Source organism: Labrus mixtus, chromosome 14 (assembly GCF_963584025.1).
Source record: "Labrus mixtus chromosome 14, fLabMix1.1, whole genome shotgun sequence".
In the NCBI taxonomy this organism is placed as follows: domain Eukaryota; kingdom Metazoa; phylum Chordata; class Actinopteri; order Labriformes; family Labridae; genus Labrus; species Labrus mixtus.
Genome location: NC_083625.1, coordinates 19,606,517 through 19,629,036, shown reverse-complemented (window position 1 = coordinate 19,629,036; position 22,520 = coordinate 19,606,517). Strand labels below are relative to the sequence as shown.

Below are 22,520 nucleotides of genomic sequence, written 5' to 3'. Positions count from 1 at the left end.
AAAATAGTCTCCAGCATTCAGAGGTTCTTTTGAAGTCAACTGTCTCCCATCCTCACATCTGTCAAGTTACAGCTGTTTTTATTGGCTTTTTTGTTTATATATAGAACATTAAATAAAGATGCACAATTGTTAAATAAATCTATGTAAACCATAGACCATAGATATTAAATGTTGTGATGTAAACCTCTTATCATCGTGTAGTTATGGGCCGTGTAGAGCCTGACATGCGCACTAGAGCACTTTTCTTGTGACTACACGCAGTCTGACGACCGGCTGACGACGTGACACCGGATAGGTTACAAACCCGGAACAACTAACGATTTCAAGCTAGTTGCTTGTGTTGCCGGAGAAATATGACATTTTCTTATAATTGACTCCTAAAAATCATCATATTGGCAGACGACAGCTTAACTTCAAGAACAACAGTCGCTGTGAAGCAGAAAATTAACGATTTCAAGCAGTGGTTGTCAGTGTTCTTTTGCTCGTCATCTTTTGTTTATCGTCATTTCATTTGAACATTTCTCAGCTGGTCTGCGTACAGTAACGTAATAATGGAAGGTGAGGTGGACGGTCCGATGGTGGACGACTCCGGCAGGAGGCGCAGGGTGCACGGCATGCTGAAGATGTACTACGGGCTGAACGAGGAAGGAAAGGCCGAGGAGCAGCCGGACTCTCTGGATCCCTGCGACATCAACGGGCCGCATTTCGACCCTGAGCTCTTCCTCAACAAGGTGAGGGACCACTGCTGACACAAGGATATCCTACTACTCACACAATGCTCTTTTCAATATGTGCTCATAATGCTGTGTCATTATTGATAACTGAAGCTGCTAAGTGTTTAATCCAGACAGCTCAATATATAATCAGTCTGATTGTAGCTGTCTCTTGTTACTGCACACAAACAACATTACTCATAGTTTTATTTTCTATAATGTGAGTGTAAATGAATTAGAGAAATCTGGGTGTATAGGAATGGAAGAATCATAATATATCCAGCATTTACTCTACTGTGATGGTACACTGAATGACCAGCAGGGAGTATTTGCACCTGTTGCATGTACTTATGATCAAATCCAAACAGTAATTCAAAAGGCAACAGGACTTTCATTCCCTTTGAATTTAACTTTGAATTACAATGACCTGGATGACTGAGAACCTTCACAGATTTAATACAGAAGTCTGAATAACTAACAAACAAGAAGGGGATCAATTTCAGCTCTCAATTCTAAACATGCTTTAGGTAAGCTATTGCTCATTCAACTGAATTACCATTCCATCTCTTTACACTTTATATTTAAAAAAATGTTTTGGTTGTCACAGTAATGAAGACAGCTGTTATATGAAAGAAGAAAAACAGTATTTTACTATGTACTGTTTTAAACCTGTGTTTTGTGTCCAAACTCAGCTCAGACGGGAGTGCTCTCTGGCAGAGTTAATGGATCAGGAGACCTGCATGGTGAAGCAGATCCGCTCTTTGGACAGCGACATGCAGACACTGGTGTATGAAAACTACAACAAGTTCATATCTGCAACAGGTGTGGGGAAGTGTCACGCTGCATATTTTGTTGAATCTTGCTTTTCTGGTATTTTAATTAATGTTTTCCTCTTTATTGGTAGACACCATCAGAAAAATGAAGAATGATTTCAAAAAGATGGAGGATGAAATGGATTGCCTGTCTGCCAACATGGCAGCAATCACTGACTTCAGTGCAAGCATCAGTGGTACACTTCAAGACCAGCACACACAAATCACAAAGCTCTCAGGTAAGGAAAGTGGCTGTTTGTTGTTTTTTTTTTTTTTGTTGAGTGTTTTGGAAAAGGGTGTTTTCATGGTGATTATTTTCACATTTCTGTCTTGCCATGTCCATCCTCAGGGGTTCACACTCTGTTGAGGAAGCTTCAGTTTCTGTTTGAGCTGCCTGCCAGATTAAATAAGTGTCTGGAGCTGCAGGCTTACGCACAGGCAGTGAGATCCCACCGGCGTGCCCGCTGTGTGCTGGAGCAGTACAGCCACCTGCCCTCCTTCAAGGGGATCCAGGATGACTGTCACGCCATCATGGACAAGCTGGCACAGGAGCTGCGGCAGAAGTTCAGGTGGGAATCACTGCTTTCATTCAAATTTAATTCAGAGGCTTCTGTGAGGAAACACCACTAATTTTAGGAAAAATAAATTAATTAATTAAAGTAAAGTGAATGAAATTTAAAAAACCTCCATTTGTCCTTTTACTACGAGTTTTCAATTCTGCATTTAAGCCTCTATTGGGAGAGTTTCGACAGGCATTTTAGGCGTCAACTGCACCAATACAATATCATACATTTTTAGCCCTCAAATAAATAAACTTGTTTGCTTCTTCTCCCAAACAGTAGCTGGTCAACTTTTAAGTTGGTAAAATGTAGCGAAATATCAGCAATCAGTGTTTTCCAGATTTTAAAGGAGATCTATTATACTAACTTTCACCATTAATGATGTCAGTCTGTGATACCTATTGAGTAGCGTTGTGGGATGTGTAGCTCAACAACCTCCTTATTTATCTTATACTGGCGACAGTAAAATCCTTCATTTCAGACTCTGCCTGAAACGGTTCATTTCAGCTCCTGTCTCTTTAAGGCCCCCCTCCCCACATGCCCACTTTCCTCCTATTGGCCAGCTCTGTTTGCAGTTGCAGGGCAATTTGAGTGAGCTTCCTGATGTGCGAGTCATTATTAGAGCTGCCGGGGTTGTGAGACTTGACATGAGATTCTGGCCAAGTCTCGCAAAGGTATCGTAAGGTCTCGTTCAGTTCAGGAGGAAACCACGTCCGGGGATTACGCCAACAACTGTGTATGTTTGTTTAAAAAAACTTTGCTGAGGTTTAGTATGGACGTCCAACATCAAAACATTATATGAATGTATTTAAATATCGATCAGCATAATTGATCTCCTTTAAGGCGTTATTTTCAAAGTTTTAAAAGTAATAATTATTCAAATCAGTAATGAAACCAATGAAGGGTTTCTCCGACACATGATGTGTAGCTTGTCTGCTAGGTTAGATTCCTTCATTGGTTTGAGTCAGGCAGTGCAACAATGTTAGTAATCATATCACATCCATTCATAAATAGCATCGGTCCCACAGCTGTTATATTAATTGTATTATATTAGTATAGCAATTGTTGCAGAGGGGTACTCATTATCAGCCATGCTTAAGTCTATGTATGGCAATCTCTATTGGGGAGGGAAAATTGTACAAGAGAACACTTTCTCATTTCAGTGTAGCATATATTGTACATTTTTGTTACATTTTTTATTGCAAATATTCAGTGTTCAACTGAAACCTCAATCATCAATCATGTGTTGTCATGTAGTCATTTGGTTTTTATTATATTTTTTGCTTCCTTGGGAAAAAAAAAAGATGGAACAGATTTATCTGAGGTTGATTTTTCCATTTCTTGTTGATCAACTTGTTCTTCCTGTTCTGTTGTTTTCTCAGGGATGGTGGCTCAAGTGCCAAAGATTTATCCGAGTGTGTGGAGCTGTTGCTACAGTTGGATGAGCCGGCTGAAGAGCTCTGTGATAAATTCCTGAACCATGCACGCTCTCGACTGGAGTCGGACCTGCAGGGTCTGGAGGCAGAGATAAGACCGTACTCATCCGCCTCCTCCTCCTCCGTGAAAGATGCTTCCGCACGCAGGTCGCCATCTGCAGCGCCTGGATCTTCCACTGATAACTCCCCTAAAGCCAGCGCTATTCCTTCTCCCTCCTCAAACACCGACATCCTGGAATTCATCGACCGAGGCTGCAATGAATTTGTCAGCAGCTTATGCTTAGTTATCACATCCTATCAAGAACTATTTATCAACCACGCTCAGACTGGCGAGCTAGCTACTAAAAATATTCCTCAGATGGCGAATGCTAAGCTTAACGCCTTTGTGGATGATCTCGCTGCTCGCTATTTCTCGCTGGTGGAGCGGAGGATACAAGAGGAGAAAGGAGTCGCGGATAACTCGCTCCTGGTCCGTGCCCTTGATCGCTTCCACCGCAGACTTCAGGCCGTGACAAAACTGCTGCCAGGCTCTTCCGTACCAAACCAGGGGACTGAGATAGTGGTACGAGCGGCAACAGAGCGGGTCAAGCAGTACCTGTCAGCCCTGCAGAGCTTCTACATGGACAGCCTGACAGATGTGAGGCAGGCCCTGGCCACGCCTCGGCTCTCTGTGGCTAGTGCTTCTGTTTCTGGAGGCGGGGCATTCCCAGGGGGCATGGCCTCCAGCAGAGACTCTCCGACCAGCCTGCCAGAGCTGCTCTCCTCCCTGTCATCCTCGATTCTCAATCAGATAAAGTCAGTGCTGGCATCAGTGCATCTCTTCACAGCTAAAGACATCACATTCTCCAATAAGCCCTACTTCAAGGTGAATACTTCATTTCCTTGCATTTGCCAGTAAATTTATCAGTGTGCCCCCCAAATATCCTTCTCTGATGAACCCCACGACGCCACACCTCTACTAGATGCTTTTTCAGATTGGTGTGGACTTGTGAGAGCAAACATTATTTCTGTCTCATCTTCTCCTCACAGGGGGAATTCTGCAGCCAGGGTGTGCGTGAGAGCCTGGTGGTGAGTTTTATAAAGTTTGTGTGCCAGTCCTCTCGACAGTTTTGTGAGACTGCAGGAGACAAAGGAGGTTCGACTCCTCCGGCCCTTCTGCTGCTGCTGAGCCGCCTCTGCTTGGACTACGAAACCTCGACTATCTCCTACATACTCACTCTCACAGATGAACAGTTCCTCGTGCAGGTAAAACAGCTTGTCACCTTTTATAGATTCAGTATGTAAAAACCAACAGTTACTCCCCTGGCATCTACATACAGGTCTTCCTCTTTTTTTACTTTTCAGCACCACAGTCCTGTAACAGCTGTCACAAGTTTATGTGCAGAAGCCAGGGAGGCAGCACAGAAACTACTGAACCATTATGTAAAGGTAGGTTTTCACTGACTGGCACTTTTTGTACTGTGGGAAAACTGAAAGAGCTGTGCAGGAAAAAAAACTTTTTTTTGTTGTTTTATTCTGCAGGTCCAGGGACTGATTATCTCCCAAATGTTAAGAAAGAGTGTGGAAACACGAGACTGGGTGAACACAATCGAGCCTAGAAATGTCCGTGCTGTGATGAAGAGAGTGGTGGAGGACACCACCTCCATTGATGTGCAGGTGACACTTCATTAAGCCGCCTCTGTATCGCTCATTAAGCCTCCATTACCATGTGTAGATAGACTGTTTTATGAACCCTCTGTGCTCCGCCACAGGTCGGTCTTTTGTATGAAGAAGGTGTGAGGAAAGCACACAGCAGTGACTCCAGCAAAAGGACTTTCTCCGTCTACAGCAGCTCGAGGCAGCAAGCCCGCTACGCTGCCAGCTACACGCCGAGGTAAATCAGCTGCAAACACACCAGTGAGGTGATGACACTCAGAGCAGGTCACTTGTCAGTTTAGTTTGATTGTTGTTCAATGGAAGTGCTCTCACATTTTGAAAACGTTTTACTCCATCATGGATAGAATGAACAAGTCTTGGGCTTAATTGAGTCAATTGCCCTGATGTTAAAAGTCCATTATTATTCATGGAGTAAATATAACTCTAATCTTACTTCCTCTGACAGCATTCAATAAATAAATAACCTAACTAGCTAACAACGTTTTTTTTAGGTCAACTGCTCTAACTTGAGCAGCTCAAAGCACATGTTCATTTCCAGTCAATCTCTCTAGAAGGTATTTATGGGATTCTCTCTCAGCAACATGAAAACTGCCAGAAATAGCTTTGTAAGTTTAAAAAGAGAGAAAAGAGAAGAGTTTAAACCTTTGCTCCTTCACCTCCACACAGCTGACCAGTCATGAAGTGGAGTAGGCGGGAATGCCAGATTTTCCGTTTTAGAAATCCAAAGACAGGCCCAAAAACAACATTTTGGGTGCTCTTTATGCTAGTGATATTGTGTTAACAGAGTTAATTTGAGATTCACCATCTCCTTTTTGCCTTATTGTTGAGTAAGTGTGAAGATGCAAGTTGAGCAACAACCTATTTTCTAACTATGATTGACATGAAAGAAAATGGTGACATGGTGAGCCACATGTGTGACAGGCAAACAGACACAAGCAGCTAATCTGTATTGCCTCCTTGTCTTTCTCTGTGGGTGGGACAATCATAACTGAACTGAAAAACAAGGTCATGGTTTTAATTGTTGATTTATGTGAGTCTTTTGTCTGCCTGCAGCGCTCCCATGGATACAAATCTACTGAGCAACATACACAAGCTGTTTTCAGAGAGGATCGACATCTTCAGCTCGGTGGAGTTCAACAAGGTGAGTGAAGAGCGCTCTAATGCTGTTGTGCAATTTTTTTTAAAGATCTCTCCCAAAAACGTGTCCATTGTTTTAGGTCTCTGTGATGACGGGAATTATAAAAATCAGTTTGAAGACATTCCTTGAGTGCGTCCGCCTGCGTACATTTGGTCGTTACGGGCTGCAGCAGATCCAGGTGGACTGCCACTACCTGCAGATGTACCTGTGGAGGTTCGTCTCTGATGAGAACCTTGTGCACTTCCTTCTGGATGAGATAGTGGGGAGCTCCGCCCACCGCTGCCTCGATCCAGCCCCGATGGAGCAGAGTGTGATCGAGGTCATCTGCGAACGAGGTTAAAGCTCAAAGAGCAGCACAAATCCAAACACTGTTTCACAAACACAGACAGAATAACCACATACACTGGAATCACTGTTCAATGTTAAATTTATTGATTTAGAGTCATGTGATAAATTAAAATATTGTTGTGTTTAAATGCACAAACTTTTGTGAAGCTCACAGTCCTCCTGTCAGTCTTCACTGAGAAAATGATTAAACCCAACAAGAGCTTGTTCATCTTAATTTGATAATAAGCACTTTACTATTGTAGAAATAAGAATACATCTTTCAACACTAAGGAGAACCAAACAGCACTTGACTGTTTTATTATCAAGAAGCTCTCCGTGCTTGACCGTCAGTGAATTTGGTCAGATCTGCATTACACTCCTCTACCTGCAAAGATAGGAAATAAAGAATTATCAATGATCCCAGTGGAGCTTTTTTAAAGCTTTTATGCCTTGAAGGAAACGTGTGAATACAGAGTATGACTGAGTAAGAATAAAAAAGTTGTGTCTTGTGGAAATCTCATATATTAATATTAAATGCTGTTGAGGCCTTGTGAATGTCATCTGATTAAGTAATCTGTGTTTAACACTAACATAAACATGACAGATTTGTGCTGGTGTCTTTTACCTCCAGGTTAGTTGACTCTCTGTTTTCTCTGTGCATGTCTTCCACAGATGAACTGTTTGTTATTTGAATAATGTACATGTTTGTCTACAATAAAAATGTATGAATGTGAAGACATTTGCGTGCCTTTTGTTTCAGAACCATAACGGACAAATACAAAACTGTGTGGACATTATTTTTATTTTTTTTTGCAATTACATCCTCCATAATGAAGATATTACTGGTATATCATACAATGTATTAACGGAATTCAGGTGTATTTCACAACTACTCACTTCAGAACGGAGCTGACTGTCGCCACCTCATGAACCCATCTTATTGGCTGGGCCCTTTTGTCTCCACCCTCTTCTGATGACAATGGAGGGTTCTGATTGGCTCAGAGGGCTGTGTGCTGTGGAACGTCCTTCGAGGGCGTTCCAATCTGCATGCTGCTGAAAAAATCCACTTTACCAGACTCTTAATTACTATCACGGTTTCACCTCCATGACAAACACCGGTAAGATACTGTATCTCTCTGTAAATACATATAAAGACAAACAGCTTCGTGCTCTTAAAATACGCAGTGTATTGTTAAATGTGTCTCGCGCTCAGGTTATGTTAGCATCGGCAGGTAAACGTCCTCTCATGTTTCATAATAGAAATGTCGCTGTACTCAGACACAGACACTCAAAGCAATTTGACCTGAACTTTGTCTCTTATTCACGATAACAATCTCAATAACACAAACTTTTCACTAGAATACTGTATAAGGGCACATATTCATTTGGTCAAATATACAGTAAAAACCAAACCTTTAATTGAACCTGAGACATCACTGAGCTATTTCTCCTGCAATTCTGTAGGCTATAAATATATCAACGTATCAGTGTCATTTGTCAGGTTTTTCTTTGTCATAATGTGTTCAGCTATATGTAGAATTTCATTAAGGTAGTGTTATTATGTATTTTAGGAGCTGTACTCCTGCTCAAAATATCTATATTACGTTTTGAAAAGCCAGACAGAGAGATTCATTATTTCTCCCTAGACTGAAGGAAAAACTAAATTCTAATTTGTTACTTTTAAAGTAAGTGGAGGTAAAACGAAAGACGTTTCACAATGTTGCTGTTATTATTGTAAATAATAATTTAAACTACTTTACACAAAGGTATGAAAAGGAACAGATTTCATTTCAATGTTTATTTAAAAAAATAATAATAATAGAAGGCCAGAACAATGCAATAATAGTGCATGCTTTTATTAGTTCAATGTAAGAGAGGGGACATCACATCCTCACTGAAAACATTATGTAACGTTACATTCTCACTTTCAATGTGGACTAGTTGTAACATGTTAAAAAAAAAACAGATTCCTTGCAATGTTTACTTGTATAGTTTATCACCTGTTGGACTGTAGGTGTCTCAATATTTCTTTCAAATGTATAGATCATTGTTTGTACAATTTGGTTACTTCATATCAATTCAAGCAGCTTTGCACTGACCCAAACTGAGGAGGACAAACATCACCAATGATGAAGTTCCTTTAATGGATAATAATGCATCATAATAAATGTTAAGACTTGGCCAAATATTTTGTGCTTTAAATAAAGGACACTGGTTGGTAACTATATCTTTTAGTGAAGTATAAAATGTCGTGATTAATAAATATATATTTTTTAAAGCAGAGATACCTCAAAGTTGTGCTCATGGTATAGAACTATATATATATGTGTGTGGAGAGAGAGAGAGAGAGAGAGAGTAAATGTACTACTGTTTATTCTGCATCACTGCTATTCACAAAGATTTCACTTTGTTTGCGATTAGGCTCATGCGTTGAGGTTAAAGATCATGCTGAAACAATTTGTACCATAAGACTGCTAATATTAGCACTAAGGCTCTAAGTGCTAATGTTAAGAGTCAAAGTTGTATTGCAATAAGTTTAGAGATTACACTGAGGATAATTGCACAGTGAAAGGTTTATAATTGAAAATGTTTGTATTTTATGGTGTGGATAAAAGATAATCAGCATGCTTAGTTAGTCTGTCTTATGCCATTTGAACTAAATGACTTTGTTGCTGTCAGTGTTTTTATGAAATGCGTTTATTTGACTGATTTGTTCATATTTTCTCAGGAGCCCAACAATGAAGCCCAACAGTCAAGCGCTCAAACACAAATCTTCTCATGACACAGAGAGGGAATTTGGAGGAACCCTGGGTGAGTAACAGCAGATCAGGCTCCATTTCTTTATGTGAAATATTTTGACGTTTACCTAACATCTTCTCCACATTCTGCAGCAACATTTGCTTTCACATTGGCTCCCTTTGAATGAGTAGATAAGCAGTCTTTTACTGGTGCACTTATTATCTGGGTGCGTGTGAATCTTATTTGCTCTTAATTCATCCGTTATTAATTTAAAATGCAGAGTCTAAATTCTTGTCTCCGCAATGTTTTTTTATTTTATTTTTTTAAACTAATGTAGATCCAAGGTAAATTTGAAGCTATGTATGTTAAAGAGCAGTATGTATTTCGTACTGAAAACAAGCAAGTTTAACAAAAGAAAAAAGATAGAGTGACATTAACAGCCAGCATACAAAAGAGCTTTCAAACTAATTTACTAGGAATAATATTCAGACACAGTCACGTGTATTGTTCCATAAAATTGTTAAATGCCACTATTCTGGTAGTTCATAAAGCTGCTGTCACTATAAAATTAATAAGATAACAAAACTCACTGCAGACAAGATCACTAGTTTCACAGCAGGAACGCCATCAGCAGGACTGCTCATTACAGCTCTAATTGACAATCAAACAAAACCACCAAGTAGGCTTTTACATTGTAGACATGACATGGAATAATAGAAGAAATGCATCACAGACTCTATGTGTTTGTGTGTGTGTGTGTGTGTGTGTGTGTGTGTGTGAAGTTGTTGTGGTGCTTTATCCCCTGCTGTCTTCTTTAAATTGAGCATCACAGCCAATTTGCTCTCCACTTATTTTAAAAGTGAAATCATGTTTTGAAGCTGACAGTTCAGCTCTCAGCAGAATACTGATCAGACAGTAAAGTGAACAGCCAGGTTTTATTTCACCGGCAGTGACAGCTAATCTACTCCGTTTACAACTATGCTGTTATTAAACATGTTTTGTAAATCACTGGGATGCTGCTTTAATGTTTTTCTATAATTTAAACCCTGTAATGTCAGCCAGGTTGTCCAAACCTGACCAGTCTGTCTTACTTTTATCTGTAATCGTCTATCAGGTGCTGTGTGCATTCCTATCTTTCTTCCATTGACGGTGCTCTTCCTGATCTCTGTGAGTCGATCCCCTGAGGCCAGTGTGCTCCAGTGGCCACCTTCCCTCCCCTCCACTGAGCAGCTGTGGGACCCTCTGGCCCCTGTGATTCTGCTGGGCTGGATCGGTCTGCATGCACTTCTCTATATGATGCCACTAGGAAAGGTACATTACGCATGTTCGTAGGCCTGATGCATGTTAAAGTTACTCTAATACACAGTTAAGATGCCTCTGGAAGACTTTTTAGGGCCATAAGGCTGTTTGGAGATACAACCATTCATGGAATCATTTTTTAAACATTGATTCATGATTGCATGATGAAGGACTGGGTCATGGTAAATACTAATTTAGAGATAAAGGTCGTCTGTCAGCTTTCAATGGAATTGTGATAATATGGTCATCATAGTGTTAGTGCTGTTTAAATAAATGGAGATAAAAATGACTAAATGTGTTATTAAAGCACTACAAAACATTTGCTGAACAGTGGCCACAAGGGATAATAACAAAAAAAATCCCTTTTGAGCTTGTCTTACTTTCCTTAGAAGCGCAGGTGGAAACCATAGACTGTATAAAAAATAGATGATATGATAGCAGTAGGCCGTCCCCACCAACAAAATACATATATATAAGGTATAAGGTATATGATGTGCATATTCATACAGATATGACTAGAATTTTTATTAGTAGACGTTTTACCTAAATTATACCTGCTAGTAGGATAATAAGATAAGACCTAATTCATTACCTTAGAGAAAAGTATGACTTTTTTCTGATAATAAAAAGTAAAAACATAAAACATATGTTCAACATGTTCCCCTGCAGGTGTCTGAAGGATTAGTGCTGAGAGATGGAAAACGTCTCAAGTATCCCATAAATGGTCTGTTGTGTTTTATTTACATCTGTTAGTTCATATAAATGTGTCGAAAGCACAATTTGAATAGTTAGATATCTGAAGTGGGATTTTCACTTGAACTTCTAGTAGACGATAATGGTGCTCTTTAGTATTATTTTCTATTACAGTGTAATTCTAAGAACTAATGTTAGGATAGCTGTGATAATCCTGTGTTTGACTTTTACCACAGTTTGAGTGTTATATCTTTATTCTTCGCTTAGTACTTCACTGTTATGCCTTTTTTATTTTGATACTCTTTATATTTAGGCCCTTAACTTACTGGCCTACTCACCTCTTGTGAGAGTTTACTGGAGTTATATAATCTGAAGTTTAACATCTTGTATCTTTTACCTTTATTTAGACCAGCCTCAGTCAGCTCATCTCCCCCCCAGGCTGCAGGACTTACTTCTATTTGTTTGTCTCCCTCAGGTTTTCATGGCCTGTGCGTCAGCGGAGTGCTGCTCATGTTGTTTCTGGGGCTCGGGGCTCCTCTGGGGTATCTGTTTGAGCTGCTGGTGCCTCTGGCCATATGTGCAATAACAGTGTCATTCCTGTTCTCCATCTACCTCTACATCCGCTCCTTTTGGGCTCCTTCTCATGCTCTCGCTTTGGGGGGCAACACAGGTGAACACATCATTAAAGGAAGAATGCCCTCTAAAAGACTGTTTAAAACTCTTACCTGAGGTGTACTGTGCATTTTGAGGCTTTTTTTACTGCTTGTTGGAGGATTTTTGGTACTCCTGTGGGTAATTATCTAACAGCTAAGCTCTTCAGGAGCCTGCAGGTATCAGGCAACAACTGAACACTCACTTTTAAGTGATCTGACCTTGCTACACCGGCAAGCTGTGCCCCACTGTACCTGAAAGGTGGAAAACAGAGAGCATTCAGAATTATGATTCAAGCTCCTGCTCACTGATTATTATATTCAACCCATATTGTGGAAAGACAGAACTGGCAAGGTGTACAACATGTTTATAGAATGAAATCATACAAAGAATCAGCTCTCCTTGGTGCCTCAGTCAATGATTTATAACCTTTCTGAAGTAGAAAATTGACACATGCATGTATGAATAATAAAAGCAACATCTTACCTATGAATCATTTTTAGGCAGGCTTACATGCAAAAAAAATCTACAAACCGTTTATCCTCATCTGCCTCAGTTTTAATTTGTTGATCTTGGATTATGTGCTAGATTGTAAATGTTAGGATGATATTTTGCTGTCAGCATTATATCTGGATAAAATGAGCATTCATTGTATCTGCATGCTAATTGTAAAGAGCAGAGACGGGCAGGGGAAATATATATGCAAAGGATCAATTTAGACCTTCAGGTCACAAATACTCAAAGATAGGATAAAAGAAAAGATTGTGACTTTTGATTTCAGGAAAAAGAACAGGTGAAACTAACACTACTGTATCATGCAGACAGGTTGGCTCTGTTCCAAACCTGAGAGATTCTGATAGAGCTATTCTTTCATTGAATGACATGGCACAATGTCTGCAGTTAGAAAACACCTGATTTATCTGTAGATTTCATAAAACTCTTAAACAGCTTTTTACAACAAATATGTGGCAGCTAGCTGCTAACTAAGTGAATGCTAATACATGATTTTATTTAGAGTGTGATTAAAAGTCATGACATAACATGCTTCAGTCACCATCAAACATGATGCTTTACTCATTCATTCTGTTTTGTTCAGGAAATCCTCTTTATGACTTCTTCATCGGACGGGAGCTCAACCCTCGGATTGGAAACTTTGACCTTAAATATTTCTGTGAACTCAGACCAGGTCTGATCGGTTGGGTGAGTGTACCTGAAGTTACAATCAATTCATTCAATATTTCTGTTTGACTTTGAGAAAAAAATGTTTTTTCATATACAGTATGTTTGTGCACTGTATGGAACTGTTGCTGAGCCAGGGCCAAGAGCAATATTTTATGAATTGATGACCTTTTTCCTTTAATTTATAATTAAAATTGTGAAATGTGAACTATTTCAACTTGTGCTATTCTCATACTGTACAAGGAAAAACATGCAGTAAAACAATAGGACTTCATTTGTATGTAAAACTTGGACAGAACAAAAATAAAATCAATTTCACAACATTATTTAAAGAATAAGCTGATTCCTCTAAAGCTATGATCTGTTTCTTGCCACAATATTATATTTTATTTAATAAGTATTAATCATGATATGTTAGTACTAGTCAGTAGTTTTGGTTTGAGAACACAAACACACCAACAGGGGGCGGTGTTGCTCTCTCATGACTCTTCTTCTTTGACACAGAATCAGGAACTCTTCCTGATGAGCTGACCCACTGAGACATTTGTTAGAAAACAATGATGTTGATGATAATATGTGTCTGAGTCATTAGACCAAACGAGATCAAATTAAAAACTTTCAGTGATGGAAACAAAGAAGGTTCATAAAATAAGAAGAGAGAATAAGCTTCTCGTTATCTACACATACAAAACCCAAACAAAAAGAAAGGCAGGGAAATTATGTAGTCACACTTGACTTGTAATGTGTCCTAATTTACATTTTTTTCAATCTAAATTTACAGTAAAAGAGTCAAACCTTTTCACATCGGTTTGTTTAAAAGCCAGGTGCGTAGGAGAGGACAGAAAAAGCTCCCACCAACTGACTACAGACAGTGTGTGGGAGAGTTGGGCTTCCTGTTGAATGTTAAAACTATTTACTTTTTACTTTCAACATCTCACAATTGGGTCCCCAAAAAGTTTCAAATTGTATTTTTTAATGGCCTTTTTGTTTTTTATATAAATCAAGATCATAGGATTGAGATAGTATTATATATAACATTGGTCATGTTACTGTGAATAGTGTATGATGGTCTACAACTCGATAGAGACATAACAACTTCTCTTGGTTTATATGTAATGCAAAATAATAGTTTAACAATACAGTCATGTAGACTTTTATAATATTTACACATTAAAGTACACAAACTATGCTAGGCTTATTTTTGAGTTATTCACGACTTGCAGTGATGTTTGTTTTTTGATTTTTCAAACAAATTTGATCTTTTATTAAAGCATCAAAACCCCCTCTCTCTCCATCACAACCTCTCCAACATGCAAGTCATTAATACATCAAAAAAATCTTCTTTACCAGATGGGAAACTTTGTGGTCAGGTGTTTTTTAGGTAAAGAAACATGCTTACGTTATTTTAGCGTTCATAGAAAATGTTTTACTAAATGCTCAAAAAGTTGCCACTCATTTAGATACAGCTGTGTAATAGAACACAGTTTAATGAAAAAGGTCTGTCATAAATTACCTTTACAAATGTTTGTAATCTTAAGTTTTTATTAATGTGTTAGGAGAAGTATATATTATATAAATTATATTCTATGTTTTTAAGTCAAAGTTAAAGGTGACAATGAACCCTATTTTATTATATGGAAGTGTTCTTAATGTTGTGCAGCTTATTAACCTTGCATACTGTACAGGGAAACACCTTTAAATAAACTGTTACTAAATACAAAACTACACAATCACTTTATATTTTTTATAGCACCAAATCACAACATAAGTAATCTCATGTCACTTGACATACAGTATAAAGCGTCTGTAGAACGAACTCTTTACAGTAATCTTTATAGACATCCAACAATCCTTCTACTCAACCATGAATTACAAAACTTGAAATTGTGGCAGAGCTGTCGAATTGGATTTATGTTTGATTTGACATAAGGATTTTATTAGAGTGTGCATGACAATTAATATGTGAAATGATGTGAACAAACTTTATTTTCTTTGCTGGTTTTAGTTATGTAAGTCTTAAGTGTCAGGCTTTTTTAAAATATGTTCACAGAAAGTTTTTATCAGGCCACACAGTGCCGTTGTGACATTTTTGCTGACCTTTCAAGTCAGACATAAAGTGAATGTAGCTACCAATACTCGAAATAAGTGTGAAATCTCTCCACTTTGTGAGTGATGATTGACAGCATTAACCTCTCCTGTTTATCTCTCAGCTGGTCATAAACCTGGGCATGCTGATGAAGGAGGTGGAGCTCAGAGGATCCCCGTCACTCGCCATGATTCTGGTCAACAGTTTCCAGCTTCTGTATGTGGCGGACGCTCTGTGGAACGAGGTGAGATTTCCCCCACGAGGCATCTTTGTCCTTGTATCCATTTTGACTGTGTTCTTCCTTAACCTCTGTTGTGCTTAAAACAGGAGGCTGTTCTGACAACCATGGACATTGTGCATGATGGTTTCGGCTTCATGCTGGTCTTCGGTGACCTGGCCTGGGTCCCCTTCACTTACGGCCTGCAGGCTGCCTTCCTGGTCGTGCACCCACAGACCCTGAGTTCACTCGGAGCAGCAGTAATAATAGCACTGAATGGTAATAAGATCTCTTTTTCTTAAGGCTGTAATATGCTGTGACTCATGGTTGAAGATGGAGATGCTACAGTTTTCTCTTTTCCCTCAGGTATTGGATACTATATTTTCAGAAAATCCAACTCTCAGAAGAACCAGTTTAGACGAGACCCTACACATCCAAGTGTTGCAAGTGGGTACTCTAAAAATGTTATTGTGTCTTTTAACTTGTGTATTTTCTAGTCAAGCAAATGATCTTGCTTATACTCTTTCCTATCTTATTGTTAACAATGAAAGTGAACTAGTGCTGCATGTGTTAAGAGGATCAAAATGTCTCTCCTCTCTGTAAGGGAAGGAGTGAAGTGGTAGAAGATGAGCTGATATGACGTGACTTGCAATTTTTACTCTGAAACATCTTCTTTTCCCATGACTCCCTGCAGGACTGGAGACCATCGCCACAGCAACAGGGAAACGTCTGCTGGTGTCCGGCTGGTGGGGTCTGGTTCGTCATCCTAATTACCTCGGTGACCTCCTGATGGCCCTGGCCTGGTCTCTGCCATGTGGTAAGACAGCTTTACAGCCACCCACAGCTTGTTTTGCAAGCAGGCCGCAGCGACAGTTTGTAACACCAATGAACTCTCATTAGAGAAAGTGGATGAGGTCATAGATAAGAGATGCCAGAAATAACTTAATATAACCCTAAAGGTCCACACCAGAATGGCTTCGTGAGGCAGATCATTTTTACTGTTTGAAAAAGAAAGGAATTATAGTAGTGCTTCATGGACATAAAGTCCATTAGTGTGTGGTCTTTAGTAAATAGGGGAACAAGCAGAAAGTTAGTTACAAAAAACCCAAACCAGTGTCTATGCTTTTCTTTCCAGGGAGTCTCTTTGGTAGCCTCAGGGAGACTCCCTGACAAAGGCTCGATGCTGAAAGGCATGTGATTTTTTTTAAGGTCCAACATAGGCATGCCGGCTTTACTAATAGCATAAGGACTTATTATCAATAAATACTTACATAAGGAGTCCCATTGCATCTAGGTCTGGGAAATGAATTAAAGTGCAAGAATCGTAAACTGCAGTTCTTTGAACCACCAGCAGGAGGCGACTCCTCTAATTGAAAAATGTATAGACCTCTACGGAAAAATGACACTATCTCTGAGTTGATAAATGAACTCAGGTAACATTGTTCTAATGATTTTGGCTCAGTAGCAAGGTTCAAGTCTACTTTAATACAGCTCGATGTTCATTTTTTAATTCATAGTCCCTTTTAGAGTGAAGATGATCAGCATGGCTACCTGTTATTGAACTTTAGCTACCACACAACCTCTCACCAAGAGTAGAAGCTTTAGTTTGGGTAACAAATTTGTTCTTAAATTCTTAGGAAGATTCTGGGATTCACACATGTTTTCTTATGTGGGATTTGTTCTCGGGTGAGAACAGAAGTTACGAACACTCAAGAGCACTCTGACTCTACATTCATTTGAGTGCTGACCCGGCTCAGGCAAAATGACTACTTCAGTTTTATAATATGTTAAGGTTTACATTACAATATTTTGTTTCATAATTTATAAAATATTTCATAAATATTGTGATGATCATAAAAATCAGAGTGGTCTTTTAAAATAAATAACAAGACACTTCAATAATATTAAGGATGTGTGTTGCATCCCATGCGTCTTTTTTCTTTGTTCCTGTGTAACTGTTACTCACACTGCTGAATAAAACAGCTTGTTTGCTGCTGACCTTTAGCAGAAGTACCTCCACTTCACAACTGATAAAGTTTCTTCACTGTTAGGAGTCTGCTGCTCTGCTGGCGCCTTCTTCAGCCCTCATCTCGACAACGCTATTTTTTGCTACCAGCATGTGTTTCTGCTTGTCTTTAGGGCCCCGCACTCATGCCCTTTTATGGGTGTTTTTTTTATGTGCTTTTAACTTACAAACACAAAGACATAAGAACACAGCTGCAAACAACTCAGTCATTACGTAAAAAGGTTGGAGAGTCTGATGGAGAGTCTTCTTAGAAATCTTCTTAAGAACAACTTAAGAAAATTCGTAACATAATTCTTAAGAAGATATTGGTGAATAAGGCCCAGTGACTTACTGGATCACCTTAATATGGAAAAGTATAAAGTAGACAGTTGTTACATTTTTACATTCAGTATATATGGAATGACAGCAGTACTGTCTTTGAGTTGTATTTGTGGTGCCCTGGTTATTATAAGTGAAGAATTTGCTCAGTTTTAGCTCTGTTTTGGGTCTCCACCGACTTCTGATTGAAATATTTGCCATTAACCGTGTCTGCACCGTGCAGGTTGTTCACGGGGTCATTCAGAGACTTTATACTTGAAGAGCAGCCTCGGACAGCAGGGAGATAGTATCCGAGTATTGAGACAGAACCAAAACAAATAGCTAAAAGAGGCTAAAGAGACTCAAAAAGCTAAGGGGATTTACAGAATGGAGTTACGTTAGAATAAGCAATGAAAGACATCAACACTCCATTATTTGTTCTTTTGTAAGCTGCCTTATATGTTTTCAAAGCGTACTCCCTTAAATTGTGACTGTCAGACTTTTGTTAGCGCTGACACATTCTGCTCATTGGTATTCAAGCTTCTCGCTGCCTTTGTAATAGAGATGTACTGTAGTTTCTGCCATAATTACTGCTGCAGATGTCACAAACTGCTGAATTATGCACTGAAAAGGGAAACGATCATGCTGACATGTTCAGGACTGATGAAAGCTGCTCTGCCAAAGTGGAACAGTGGTTACATCAAGACTCTGACTGAAGGAACAATGACTGGAGAAAAAGGTTTTTTTTTTTTCAGAAACAGTCAAAGTGCAGTCTGGAAAAATTACCTTTGAGATGATTCAACTGTGTGAACATTAAAAGCTTTATTTGGAGCTGGTTGTCCCATACATATTGTAGATCCAAGGTGCTTATACAACTATTACAGAGCTTTTGATGTCATACACATTATGAGCATCGATGTCAATTGTAAAAAGACGATGTTTACTCTGTTTTGATCATTTGATAATGCTTCAGTCCTGCTAACAGTCTTTGCTTGTTTGTTCTTTTCTTCAGGTTTCTCACATCTCCTGCCGTACTTCTACGTTATATATTTCACCGTCCTGCTGATTCACAGAGAGGACCGCGATGAGCGACAGTGCAGGGCCAAATATGGACTAGCATGGGAGACCTACTGCAGACGGGTGCCCTACAGGATCTTCCCTTATATTTACTGAGCAACGCAGCAGAGGAGTTGAATGGGACCAAAACTATCACACAAGTCCAAAAAACTTAGCAATAACTTGAACAGAACATTCTTTCTTGGAGGATCATTATTTTTAATTCATTGTGACTTTAAAATGAAACAAGGAAACTATTAGGCTGTGGGAATAATGAGCCGGCATGGCCTTTTGCCCTCATTCAGTTTTCTCACAGCTTAAAGGCTCCAGCTGTAGTACATCTGAAGATAATGTTTCATGTCTCGACTCTTTTAAAAACTTCTTGAAAAAGTATCTTAAATATCTCTTGAAATACATTTCCATACAAACATTAGTGCCTTTTTTGAATTAAAAAAAATTCAGTGGCATTTTTTAATGTTTTTGTTGTACGTGATGTTTTGTGTTTTCTATGTTTTACATTTGAAATAAATATATAAAATAGCAGCCAACAGGAGCCTTTATGTTTGGAATTTGCATGTTCTTCCTGAGGATGAAAAGGAACTCGTTAAGTCATTTTGGGACGTTTAATTGCTAAGGAGTGAGTGGTTGTTTTTTTTTGTTTTTTTTGACTGCTGGGATCAGCTCCAGCCCCCCACTCTCCTAACAGGATAAGTAGTGTAGACAATGGATGGATAGAAGGATGTATAAAAACTACAAACTGCACTAAATCATGCATCTTAATAACAGTTTCAGACAGTTATTTGTACCTCTGAGCATTGTGTGTAACAAAATAAAGTTTGGTTAATATAGGGGGAGCTCTGGAGTCATTCATTCAATGTGAAGAAAAAACTTTTGTCCATTATATAAGATCTGAACCTCAGTCTTTGGAAGTATGCTGGAGACAGCTGAAAGAGCAGCTATCACTGTAGCTTTGAGCTGCCATCTTCACAGCCTGTGGAGATGGCAGCTAATAGCTGTGTCAGTTTTTTAATAACCTTTTCCAATTTGTTATCGTCGTCCTGTTTAAGTGTTTTTTTTCCCCCAGCACACAGGTCGTAATAGCAGTAGCTCACCAAGCCTCTGGGCTCTTTTAACGTCTGTCAGGCCTCAGCTTTGAACACAGTGCTTCAAATGACTCTGAAGGAACAAAAGATATGAAGGGAGTGTTAGTTCAGTAAAATATTCCTGTGTCAGACTGAAAGCTATGTTTCTTCTTGAGACTTTGCATCAGAGCAGGTTGATTCACCGTGGAGTTGACAGGTGGGCGTATTATTAACAGACTGATGCGTCAACATGAGAAAATGGTTTTGGAAAGGTGCTCTCTAAGTAGTATATCTTACATGATGTTCTGTTACTTATATAGAATATTCATTTTTGTCATACTAACATATTGTTGTAGTGAGCATTGCTGTTTGTCTGAACATTAGATGCATTAAATTTGCACTTTTCAATTATAAACCTTCATTTCACCTTTAAGCCCATTTTTCAGTTCAGCCGTCCTCTGACCTCGCCTACACAGCACTCAAGCTATTTCATGTTGTTTTTCATATGCTGAGTGCTAATTGGGAATCTACTTGTATATCCACATTGTTGTCTACATGGTGGCTGCATAAAAACACAAGCTTATATACAGTATATATACAGTATATATATATGTGTGTGGTTTTGTGTATGGTGTGTGTATACTTTGTTTTACAGCTCAAGCTATTGCTCATATTTATGTGTAGAAAAAAGTGTGATAACTTGTTATCTTATGGTGTCATAAGAGATAAGTCATTTGATTTGTGGCTACTACTACTACTTCTACTACTACAACTACTACATGCCTGTGTGCGTGCATGAGTGGTTGATTTGTATTTTATTGTCGCCATCATCTGCCCAGGGACAACAGATGGATATTAGCTAGTTAATTAAATCTGGTACAAAGCAACTTTTCTCTACTGAGACTAATGTTTGTTTGTACACTGTCCCTTATTTACGGAAGCGTATTGCATTCATGTGGGGATTTTTTTTTTGCCTGGTTTCTTGTTATAACGAGAAAAGATCTCATTATAACGAAAAAAGATCTTGTTATAACGAGAAAAGATTTAGTTATTACGAGAAAAGATTTAGTTATTACGAGAAAAGATTTAGTTATTACGAGAAAAGATCTCGTTATAACAAGAAACCAGGCAAAAAAAAAATTCCCCACATGAATGCAATACGCTTCCGTACTTATTCAAATAAACAAAAAACATAAAATCCAGTGACAAAAAAAAACACTTTTTAAAAACTGAAAGTCTATTTTGACCTTTGACAAGTTTCAAAAACTTATCTTGAAAGCAATCTAAAAAAAAATCTAAAATATATGTTGATAAAATAATACAGTAACACAGAGTACATAGTTTTACTTTGATCCTTTTTTGACCATAAAACACACTTCATGTCACTGACTGAGTACTTGAATCTATGTACTGATAATTTAAAGTCGATTCATTTTGAGTCATTTTCTACCACTGATCCAACTTAACTGCCCTGGGCTTCTGATCCTCATTCATCTTTAAAAGAAAATGACACTAACTCCAAATCCCAAGTGTTATAACCAACAGGATGTATTTTTTTATTCATTTAGTGTTATCTAAATTACATTCTTGTCTGAACTGCATCAATATTTAGTTCATGGTTTTACTGAGAAAAGTTGATGTGACCTTTTCTACTCATGGAAAGTATAACAGTCTCTCAAGTTTGACCTTGGTTTTGATCAATATTTCAGTAGTCTGAGTTAAAATTAGACCCTGTCATGATCATTACTAAGCACAAAGAGAAGCCTCAGGGCCTCATTCATTAAACATTTACTGTGATTTGATCTTAAAAACCTTTCATTGAACCTGTCATATTTCAAAAACACCAATACCACTCATCTTAAATTATCCTTAAAACTAAATACAACCCTGATGACAAATGAGAAATACAGATATTAGATGGACTAACTGTTTTGGTTTTATTTTTGGAGAAGACAATTTTGGAGGTCACATTGTCTAGTTTGTTTTAGGAGTTTTTGTTCATCTGACAAATGAGATGCACTGATTTTTATACATAATGAAAATGAGCTTGGTTTGTAGTAAAAAGAACATTTATGATTTGATAAATGAGACAGCAGCTGACAGTCAAGAAGTGTCACGGTCACCGCTCTGACTGGACAGGCGATCCACAGTCCAAATAAAAAACATACGTGGGAACAGATTTGACAAATTCTTGGACACAACGAGCTCTGTTAAGACATCACATCTGCTTCTCTCTATTCTCAGGAATTAAAAAAAAGCAACACTTTGACTGGAACATTTTCATTGTATAACAACAAAATGGAAACTGGCCCAGTCAAAACAGATATGCAAAAATGATTGTGTAATTTTTTATCTTAATTTATTCAGTCTGCAAGGGAAAATTATCTAAAAAAAATGTTCACTAGATTTACTCTGTGAGCAAACTGCACAACTATACTTCCTTTTAGTAATTAAATCTTTTGTTAAATTTTAATAGTCCCCCCCCCCCCCCCCCCCCTGTGTTTTTGTATTTTTTTGACGTGGCATTGTGCAAAGAAAGCCTGACAGTGCATT

The 22,520-nt window shown here is 38.5% G+C and overlaps 2 protein-coding genes across 2 annotated transcripts; both read left to right on the top strand.

The window, feature by feature from the left end:
- Positions 1-281: 281 nt before the first annotated feature.
- vps51 (VPS51 subunit of GARP complex) lies at positions 282-7,377 on the top strand. The gene is made up of 11 exons (XM_061055667.1): positions 282-731; positions 1,406-1,535; positions 1,618-1,764; positions 1,875-2,094; positions 3,468-4,386; positions 4,551-4,766; positions 4,866-4,949; positions 5,043-5,177; positions 5,273-5,394; positions 6,231-6,318; positions 6,395-7,377. The coding sequence occupies exons 1-11, from the start codon at positions 552-554 to the stop codon at positions 6,653-6,655; spliced, it is 2,502 nt and encodes an 833-aa protein (XP_060911650.1). The 5' UTR covers positions 282-551; the 3' UTR covers positions 6,656-7,377.
- Positions 7,378-7,620: 243 nt separating this feature from the next.
- On the top strand, positions 7,621-19,734 carry tm7sf2 (transmembrane 7 superfamily member 2). Its single transcript, XM_061055669.1, has 11 exons — positions 7,621-7,760; positions 9,371-9,453; positions 10,496-10,692; positions 11,350-11,404; positions 11,849-12,043; positions 13,121-13,224; positions 15,414-15,533; positions 15,617-15,785; positions 15,873-15,953; positions 16,201-16,323; positions 18,842-19,734. The coding sequence occupies exons 2-11, from the start codon at positions 9,381-9,383 to the stop codon at positions 19,000-19,002; spliced, it is 1,278 nt and encodes a 425-aa protein (XP_060911652.1). The 5' UTR covers positions 7,621-7,760; positions 9,371-9,380; the 3' UTR covers positions 19,003-19,734.
- The last annotated feature ends 2,786 nt before the right edge of the window (positions 19,735-22,520 follow it).

Bases quoted from the DNA above. Each gene is read 5' to 3' on its own strand.
- tm7sf2 (XM_061055669.1), top strand. From the start codon at position 9,381: ATGAAGCCCAACAGTCAAGCGCTCAAACACAAATCTTCTCATGACACA. The intron at 13,225-15,413 runs GTGAGTGTACCT...TTTATCTCTCAG, and splicing joins GACCAGGTCTGATCGGTTGG to CTGGTCATAAACCTGGGCAT. The intron at 15,534-15,616 runs GTGAGATTTCCC...TGCTTAAAACAG, and splicing joins CGGACGCTCTGTGGAACGAG to GAGGCTGTTCTGACAACCAT.
- vps51 (XM_061055667.1), top strand. From the start codon at position 552: ATGGAAGGTGAGGTGGACGGTCCGATGGTGGACGACTCCGGCAGGAGG. The intron at 732-1,405 runs GTGAGGGACCAC...GTCCAAACTCAG, and splicing joins CTGAGCTCTTCCTCAACAAG to CTCAGACGGGAGTGCTCTCT. The intron at 6,319-6,394 runs GTGAGTGAAGAG...CCATTGTTTTAG, and splicing joins GCTCGGTGGAGTTCAACAAG to GTCTCTGTGATGACGGGAAT.